Raw genomic sequence first — 10,095 nt, forward strand, 5'->3', positions numbered from 1 at the left:
TGTCCAGTTTGTGTGCTATTAGTGCAATCAGAATGTAGTTTCTCTGATATCATGAATTGAAGTTGTTTCTGGCGAACATTCTGATGAACTTTGAGCCTTATATGTTCACCGGCGTGGATTTGGGGATCCAATTAACCCGCTGAGCCATGAAACGTGTTGGACGCGTGAAATTAAGAGAAAAACAACCCCAAAAACTTCAGACCCCCCAAACCCTGAAATTATCGTGGTCATGACCTGTCAAAAATTCTATAGATTTATGCCCTCGGTGAGGTCTATCTGCCCCGTAAATATTAGATTCGAGTGAGATATTGTGAAAAGGTATTGTTGTTGATGTCTAAAGAAAAATGGGTTAAAATATATTATAGTGATGTGTAGCCTACACTCCGGATGCAGTGGACCGGCCTCGTTCGTCACCCTAAGGCCATTGGAATTATTAATCCGGTTTACCCTCCGAGAGATTAAAAAAGATGATGAGGCCTTTTTTCATTAATCATTATCGGTTTACAGCCTGATTTACTGGTCAAAACACGTGATTCGGCATGGTCCAGTAAATGGATATCGGGTCAGTCATCAACAAGAGGCATTGAAAAATTGTCATTTTTTATGGTGGAGACCCTACCCTATCAAAGTTTTTATTGTGTTTTTCAATCAGTTTAGGTAAAGATGGACCACTTGAAAGATTGTTTGAATAAAAAAGATAATGGCAACAATAAAATAAATAGCTTTTTTCGAAAATAATGATTGAAGAACGCTCTGAGCCCATGCAGGAGGTGGACGGTAAACCGGATTAATCATTCCCACGGCCTAACCATAATCCTGACATAACCAGTGATTTTCAATATGCCGCCTCTCGATATTTCAAACGATACGAGGTAAGAGTATCTAAAACCTGTATCTCAGGATGCCTAACCATAAGGAAACCAAATTAGGAATGACACAGTGGGCTGCCCAGGGAGTCTAGCCCAGATGGATTGTCAAGATATCTTTTTACTCCTACGACAACGTCATAAAATGCACCTGCAGGGGCTGATCTAAGCCTTAGCATATAGGATCCATATCTTAGAAAGGTAGGCCTACTGCGTTTGAATCTACTTGGTCTGTGCAGAGTCTTTCAAATAAATATTTATTTGAAAGACTCTGGTCTGTGTTGGACCGCAATACCTCAATGACGAGATTTCAGAGGGTTAACGTTGTTCCTTGGGGAGTTTCGCAAAGCCCCCGAAACGTCAACGCGAACGCTTATCCCATCGTCATATCGGGAGGTCGAACAATAAGATAGGCGTTTACGTAGACGTTGCGGTGGATTTGCGAAAACTCCCTACGATGTCACCCTCATGGACATGTTTTCAGCCAGACTCTTTCACCAGTCTCTTTTATCGATGTACATATACAGTGGAGCGAAAGGTCGACCAGTTATTGACTACGATACGGGAGTTATCAGCTGTGCTCATAATGACAAAGCCATGGCAATAAAACCAACGCAGCCTGAAAGAACATCGAAGGCAGGTATTTGATTCAGCATGATAGCTGAGTAAATTTGCCGAGATTATCATGAATCCACGCAATCGATCCGTCAATTGTAGTTTTTCTCCTAAATGCAGTCCACTTCGTATCCTAATTGTCTTCGTCATCCTCATCGGACGACAGGACGAAGCCGGTCCACTGCGTCCGGAGTGCAGCCAAAAACTAGGAAACGAGCAGAAAAGGATAAGACCTCATCTTCTTTATCCAACACATGTATATACTGCCGAGCATTTACAAATCCAGCGTGCCTTATCAGTACAGAAGTAGGCACACTTGGACAACTGATCTTTTCCCAAACTGATCTCACTGAGGATATAACAAAAAGGGGATTTCATACGGACTGTAGTGATGAAGGGACTAACTAAACTAATCGCATTTCCTCTGTGTTTATTAGCCGTCGTGATTGTTATCACTGTGTATAACCGTTCTTTCTTTCTCGTCACAAGGAAACCGTACCCGTATAGACGAGCTGATCCTCACTGGCTATCCCATCCTAAAGAGAAGTCCCGTTTGTTGGGTAGGCCTACTGCTCAAGGAAAGAAAGCAAACCCAAGGCATACAAATGAGGTACGGCCTGTTCCCCGCATTTTGCACCAAATGTACAAGGATAGGAACATCCCAAAAATATACATCCAGTATGTCTCTTCGTGGATCAAGAACCATCCCAAATGGAAGTACATGTTTTGGTCAGATCAAGATGCCCGGATGCTCATCCAAGGACACTACCCAAAATATCTAAAGATGTACGATCACTTGGGTTCAAATTTGCAGCGTTCTGATGCGGCACGATATTTCATTCTTTATCATTATGGCGGGGTTTATGCGGACATGGACATGGACAGCCTTCGTCCTCTGGACGACCTTCTGCCCAAATATTCAGGCAAGTGCGTTTTCGCGCAAGAACCAGGCCTAGAATCACTTTTTCTCTACGGCGCACGTGTTGTTCCCATGAACGCTTTCATGATTTGTACAAAATGTCACCAGTTTTTGAACTTCGTCATTGATAATCTCATGAAGCGCCCTATGGCACCGAATACTGAAGGAGCAGTTTTGATCAGGACTGGACCATTGATGCTGCAGAAAGTGCTAGCAATGTACAAGGAAAGCACAAAATGTGGCAACACGTCAGCGAAATCATGTGACGTCATTGTTGCGCCATCTTCCATGTTCATGCCTACTTGGGACCCGGAAATAACCGAAATATTTAAAAATCGCTGCAAAATCATTGAGGACATTCGAATAAGTGACGTGGAGGTGTGCTTCAAACTTAGAGCAATGAATTACAGTAGTAAAATCCCCAAAGATGCATATACAAATCATTTGTTCCTCCACATTGGTTGGTACGATGGTGAATATGAGGATGGGGGAGTGGTTGACATTTTCAAGATTGTGACGCGGGTTGTACGCTATGTCTCTGCTGACAATCAGGATGAGCAACTACATCATAATGCAGGTCTGACGACATGCCGACTTATCGGCGGTTCACGTTCATCCTATACATAATGTAAATTGTCTCCCTTTCATCAGTGAAGGATGGATAATACGCACAACGCTGGTAGGTCGACGTGACCCGTTCTAGCAAAACCAGTCGCATGTAGCTAGTAAGATGAGCCTAGGATGACACCTGGAGATAATAGAAGAAATTGATGTCGTCAGACTTCACAAAAGGCAGCCTAGTGAAATGAACAAACAGTCCGTCTCAACCTGCCAAGCTCAGAGGGACATGCGACTGGTTTTGCTGGAACGGGTCACAAATATATCGGACAAAGGCTGTGAAAATGGGCATGCTTGCCATAAAAAAACCCGTGAAAGTGCCTTATCTGACCTTACACCTGGAATAGAGAAAGTTTTTGTGGGATGTGTCTGTGAAGAATGTCGACTAGGCTATAACAAATAAAAGTTATAAAACTTCTAAAGCGTTTCTGAAATGTTTTGCACGACGTCGCCTTTTGAAAGCACATAGGCCTGACGATTCGGCTTGGCCTTGGGTTGGTTTCGTAGTTGCCCCCCATCACCTCACACCAACCACGACCCCCCCCCCCCCAGAACTTCCCCCGCCATGGTATTTTCCGTAAAGAAGGGCTATAGGCAGGGGCAGGAGGGTTAATGTGCATGAACACTAACGGTACTATCCAGAAGCTCAGGCCAATAACACTCAGCACTATCGACCGAGCTTTTGTGGGCGAGGGGAGGAGGATATACGACAGACTCTGGATTATCGAGGATGTAACGGCACTGGGTCATGTTTGATTCAGCACTAAATATATCCCGCTTTAGCGTGAATAGTATTACGTAGGTCTAATGATGAGAGAGACCCCTATTGGCTACTTCGTGTAGCTTTGACTTGCCAACCTAGATGCTGCCTATGAAGTCCCTTTAAAACGAAAGAATAAGGCTGATTACTCCAAGGTGTGGGGTATCCTGGACGTACATGCCATATATATACCAGTTGCTAAACAACTAGGATTTTCCCAGCCTCCGCCCAAATCCAAAACTCACACCCTATTCTGGCCTTATTCTTTCGTTTTCTGCTGGGGAGGGCGAGCACCTCCAATGTGTTCTTCACTTGGATGGGGTATTTTGCTTGTCCTTGCACAAGCACCAGGTCAATGAAATGTCGGCATAGTCTCATTCAAGGCCTCCAGATTCAGGCTCGTCAGGTTGCGACATTGTCGTACTGATAGCATGGCAAGAATTGTGGTGGAGGTGACCGTCACGGTGTCTCTGGGCTATTCCATGTTGACAGGACTTGATAGTTCATGGAAAGGAACAGGAACATTCCATGGTGAAGATCTTGCCTCTAAAGACAGCACAGGCGATTCCATGATGGCAGGGACAGTGTCCACGGACAGTATTGGAAATATGACATTGGCGGGGACTATCTCAAGATAGTCACAGGAGTACGGGTAATCTCATGGTTGTTGGGACAGTATTGCTGTCCTGGACAGTGGGCAGAAGTGTTTCTCGACACCATGGGCATATGTATAATGATGGCTCAATTGACCATGTCTGTATGGAGGACGGACATTGTCCACCTTTTCGAGTCACAACACTGTCACATACATCGTCATATTTTCAATCCTGTCCAATGATACTGATAGAGAAATACAATAACTGATTATTTTACTAGAATTTGTATGTTTCATGATAATCAAATACATCTCATAAAATATATAATTACCGAATATCTATATCCAACAATCACACCATAACATTTCAAACAACATTTTAAAACCTCTTAATAATTACAATAATATATCAACAAATCAGCTATATTTGAACATTATACCAACAATGGACATAGTGTAGACTGGGACAACGTTACTGTGCTCAATTCCAGGGAGGAGAAGCTTTATCGTAGAAAATATATGGAAGCAATTCAGATTAAACACCACGAACTAGAACTTAACAGAGACAATGGACTATTTTTCCCAGGAGCTTATGACAGGCTCATAAATTCATTCAGCCATTCACAGACATTGCAAGGAATTACTAAACATTTAACTGTGTTGTATTGGACCTCCACTTATACTTGCCATCATCACAATGAAAACGCATGCTATTATGCAGGACTGTTAAATACTATAAGTAACTGGTCTGCTATCTATTACCAAACCTGTGCCAATCACTTGTACACTTGACAACTGAGTTTTGAAGACGGTCTCTCTGACGAGTTCACACTAATGTTTGCAGGCTCTATCAGTCTATGGTTGAACACACAGTATAGAATCTAGGATGGAAGTTCAAACAATGTCAACAATGTCATTTCGAGGAGTCAACTTGACCGTCATCCACTTGATGAACATTCATATGACGTCTCAAGATTGACGAATCGTTAAATTTCTTATCACAGATTTTACACGCGTAAGGACGCTCGCCACTGTGAATTCGTTCGTGTCGCTGCATTGCCTGTTTTTGCGTAAATCCTTTGCCGCAATAAGAGCAGACATGACTCCGTTTACTTTCATGAATTGCCATGTGAATTTTCAGAGAATTCTTCTGCATGAACCCCTTTCCACAGGTTTGGCAGAAATAATTTTTCCCTGTGTTATGTAACATCATATGTTGCCGCAGCGACGTCTTGAATGAGAAATCCTTATAACAAACTTCGCACTTAAATGGGCGGACCCCAAGATGAAGGTTTTGGTGTTCAACCAATGAATGCTTCTGTGAGAAGCTTTTTCCACATTCTTGACATATAAAACCAGAGCGTTGTTCCTGGTGGAACATCTTGATGTGAATTTGCAGTTTATGAGCAGAAGAAACTGTTTTATCACATTCGCTGCACGTGACAGCGTTCTTCACACCTCCCTTTTCAATTTTATGAACCTTCATGTGTTCATTTAAAGACGTTGAAGATGTGAAAACATCAGAACAAATATGACAAGAGAAGCTCTTGGATCTCTCGTGACTTTTCATATGATCATAAAGATCTTTCTCTTCTTTGAAACATTTAGAGCAAACTTTGCAAGTGTACCGTCCCTCAACCTGACAATGCTTCCAGTGAGACCTCATGTCCTCGCAATCATTCGTTTCATAACAGCACATATCACACTTGAAAGGCTTTCCGATTTCGCTCTCAAGAGCATCAAGGCTTTGATAAAGAAAATTTGCATTCAAATTCAAATCAGTAGGGACTGGCAGAGGATTTGCATGAGCAGTTGCCAAATTCTTTTCTTTGTTATGCCCAATTTGTTTTAAACCAACTAATGCAGGTGGCACATAACTTAAATTTCCCTCCGGTTGCATAGGAAATCTCAAAGCACCTTTATCTGAGAAAACAGCAGCAGTATTGCCGCCATATAGATTGACCATTTCTTTAGTATCTGCAGTTGATTGAGAATTTCCTTGGCTATCCCATTTAGACCAAGACTGGACAGGAAAGGACAGTGACCTCTTCAAAACTGGACTTTTTTCAGAGTAATTGCCATTGCTATTTTTCCCAGATAAATTCAGCCCAAAGGCACTAGATGTTGGCCAATCTTCAATGCAACTTCCAGACTCGGAACCCTCGTCATCAAATCTAGCAAAAGAAGAACTGGCCACTGGATGATTAGGTAACGAAACTGTTGTAACTGGCTGTTTTGGCCGCAGATAATTTGAAGGCACATCAGGGATAGAGAAGGAGTGCAACATTCCAACACCATCCGGATACAGTCTGTTTTGACACTTGGAAACTGCAGATGATGATGAGTCACTACCTGAATATCCCTGTGCCGTTATAATCTGATGTTCCTCAATGTCTGAGGTGACACTTTCGGCAGGAGATGATGAAGACCAAGAATAAGGACTACCAACATCTCCTGTAAACACCTCAAAGGTTTTGCTTGACAAGAGTCTTGGTCGAAGCGGAATTTTTCCACGTCTAGCCAATCGTTTGATTGCGGCATTCCGTACGCGCTGAGCCAAATCCCATATTTCCTGTGTTTTAAGCGAGAGTTTGTCTTCGCACAAAGAGTTGCTAAAATTTGACACCTTTTCACCCACAGTATCCACATTTTTGACAGATGAGGGTTTACTTGGAGACGTGTCAACACCTTCATGTGGAGGTGATGGCTCAGTTGGACTAGTAACGACTGAACTGGAAGAAGTAGGATTGTTTTTCAACCGCGCTTTGAGGGAACTGATAGCCTGTTTCATTGGCTGCAGTTTCTTTTGTCGAAAATCGATGATTACGTCGCCTTCATCAGGAATCTTGCTTTCCACATTATCCTTATCCATTACGTTGTATTCAGTTGAAGACAATTTTGAACTATTCCCAACTCTCTCTCCAGACATTCCAGATTCAAAATCATTCTTATTTTGAATCTGCAAAGGTGTAACAAGGAGTTCTTCCGTTGCACGTTGAGCAGTCCGCTGACACAGAAATATCTCCAGCAAATCCCGGAGTCGATCCACCGCCTCCCAATTTCCTTTGACAAAATGGATGTTGTCGTCGGAACGAAAAGAGATTGTTGCTCCAGTATCTGTTTCCAACTTATCCAAGAATTTTGCGAGATTACCAGGAATGTAACTTATGACTTTTGGATCAATGGAAGCAGTTACAGTCATAAACACAGTCATTTTCACCATTTTGCCGCTAAACTAAGACCTCAACCACTCTCTCTGTTTATTAAAATCTCTCTTCAACAACATCAGTATTTAAACAACCGTGATATCTATCTAAGGCTGACACATCTATTTGGCACCATGACAACCAAACAATTGTGTATTATTTTGCGACATACTCAAGTTGATGAGTACACCTTCTTTGAACTACATGTAGTTACTAAATCAGGAAATTGAGGCGAGACGAGATTGTGTTCTTCAAAGATGATGCTGACAAAGAAAGACCGAGACACTGGGTTCTTGATGGCCAGATGGTTCTGCAGCACATGCCTAGGTTTTTTCTTTTCTCCTTTCTCCCTTATTGACCAATACGGTACAAATTCTGAAATGAAATGATACAACTAGAATTAGAACAAGCAAGACATTAAATTATCACTGCTTTAATTAAGACACAACACATTGCCAGTGGTCTGCAAGCAGTGATACTGTCACTAAGTACTGACACCTGACACTACAGGGTGGCCCAGAATTATTTTCCCTCACACAATGGATACACAATAGAATTCTATTTTCCTGAGGAAAATAATTCTGGGCCACCCTGTACAGTGTACTGCACCTGTTGGAGGAAGGAAAGGGAAGAGCGAAGAGCTAGGCTATAGACTAATTACCTTGTCACACAATATGGTCACGTGATCGTTCTTCTTTGACGCCGACGGCCCACTTGACGTGATGTTGAACCGAGTTCAAGGCGAACTTATTACAAACATTGACAAAAAAGCAAAAATTATGAAATGCAGTTTTATTGTGGGCACGACAAAAAAGCGAACGCATCTGCCACTTTTCTGCCACCTGGAAAAATGCTAATTCGAGATATAGTGCTTTTTTTATGTCAAATGCATTTATTGAGTAAGATTGAGTAAATAGTGACCAAACCACTTGTCCCCAAATCAGCAAATAGAGGGCCTTTAGACATGATAGAAGAAACTTTTTTTTTGTTTTCGTTTCGCCAAAACGAATAGACTGCATGCCGTATTTCCCTATTTTCGGGAACTTTCAAGATGGATGCATCTGTGATTTGGGTTGCTATTGTGGTCGCCGGAATTTTATCACTTTTCTTCGACATACACTACTTTGCTTACAGCGTTATTGTACTCATTGGGTCCACAATTAAGAGACAAATATCTCACAAGAATTTCCAATTGGAAAACTTTCACTACGGTACATAATGTTGGTTGCTTGAAAATGTCCGACTATCGGAATGCAAATAACTCGTTTACACCTACGCACCTACGTGACCTATACTATAAGAAGCAATCCATTTTCGGACACAATTATGTACTCGTCCCTGCCCTATTCCCATTTCGTCTTTTATGTAATCTTGACTTTTGATAATGCTTGCTTTGTTTACTGTTTTTAGGTTTCTGCTTCAGCACCGATTTAGATTTCATGCTTCACATGAATAATGCGCGATATCTGAGAGAGTGCGACTTTGGTCGATTCTGTTTGTATACGAGGACTGGTGTGTGGGGTGCACTCAAGAAGCTAGGTGGGTCGATGACGTTAGGAGCAAGCACAATCAGATATAGAAAGTCCATCAATTTCTTGTGCCTGTATCAAGTTAGAACAAAGGTAATTTATCATACGTGTCCCCTATTTTGGAAAAGATTTCAAGGTCTACGGGTACTCCTTTCATTGAAAAATTAAAATTTATTTGAAAAATCTGAAAGTGTTAATAAGTTCCAAAGGCAAAGGTGCCAATATGTACTGAGTTCAATAATGCCTTTGTGTGGACAGCTGTTATAACAATTACTCAAGGCAAGTTTTGAGGACCTTTTTATAAAAATGCTATGTCACTGACTGCCAGAGTGTTAGACAGTATTATGGGTATGAATCTAGATAAACTTCATTTCAGATCGTGTGCTGGGATGAAAAAGCATTCTACTTGGAGCAGACTTTTATACGACCTAGTGATAAATTTGTGTATGCAATAGCCCTCATCAAACAGTCAGTAATCAAGGTACCGCCAAAAGATGTCGTCCAAGCCATTCAAGGAGTTGAGACTGAGTCTCCAGATTTTCCAGAAGAAATCAAAAAGTGGATTGAGTGTAATCAAATATCTAGTGAGAAACTGCGAAATGGCAAAGACAAATAATGTACATCACACAGACTTCCTAGAATCTTATCACCCTGTGATACTATCCGTCCGCTAGCAAGAATAGATTCCTGTAACGCCTTTATTTTTGTGAACCTACATGTCTTTGTTTGCCATCGTACGCCCCTGAGTAATCAACAGTTCCATTTGGTAGTTGATTGTACTGTAGGAAGTGAAGGCATTTAGTTTGGTTATTAGTGTTAACAATAGATGGCATGGCAGTGTTTTGAGACGGGTAACCTTTGACATTTCTTCAACACAATGGGTTTTTTGTCTCAGAATAACGCCTTATAATTTGTGTGAGTTGTCTAAATTCAGCCCTCCTTAGAGAGGCATGTGAAATATTGATAATAAATAAACTTTTATTTTGA

The 10,095-nt window shown here is 41.6% G+C and overlaps 2 protein-coding genes across 2 annotated transcripts; one reads left to right on the top strand and one right to left on the bottom strand.

The window, feature by feature from the left end:
• Positions 1-4,642: 4,642 nt before the first annotated feature.
• On the bottom strand, positions 4,643-8,373 carry LOC135493106 (uncharacterized). The gene is made up of 2 exons (XM_064780023.1): positions 8,241-8,373; positions 4,643-7,954 (listed from the first exon to the last, which is right to left on the bottom strand). The coding sequence occupies exon 2, from the start codon at positions 7,594-7,596 to the stop codon at positions 5,287-5,289; it is 2,310 nt and encodes a 769-aa protein (XP_064636093.1). The 5' UTR covers positions 7,597-7,954; positions 8,241-8,373; the 3' UTR covers positions 4,643-5,286.
• Positions 8,374-8,629: 256 nt separating this feature from the next.
• On the top strand, positions 8,630-10,095 carry LOC135493126 (protein THEM6-like). Its single transcript, XM_064780061.1, has 3 exons — positions 8,630-8,790; positions 8,990-9,201; positions 9,485-10,095. The coding sequence occupies exons 1-3, from the start codon at positions 8,631-8,633 to the stop codon at positions 9,722-9,724; spliced, it is 612 nt and encodes a 203-aa protein (XP_064636131.1). The 5' UTR covers position 8,630; the 3' UTR covers positions 9,725-10,095.

Source organism: Lineus longissimus, chromosome 9 (assembly GCF_910592395.1).
Source record: "Lineus longissimus chromosome 9, tnLinLong1.2, whole genome shotgun sequence".
Taxonomy (NCBI): Eukaryota; Metazoa; Nemertea; class Pilidiophora; order Heteronemertea; family Lineidae; genus Lineus; species Lineus longissimus.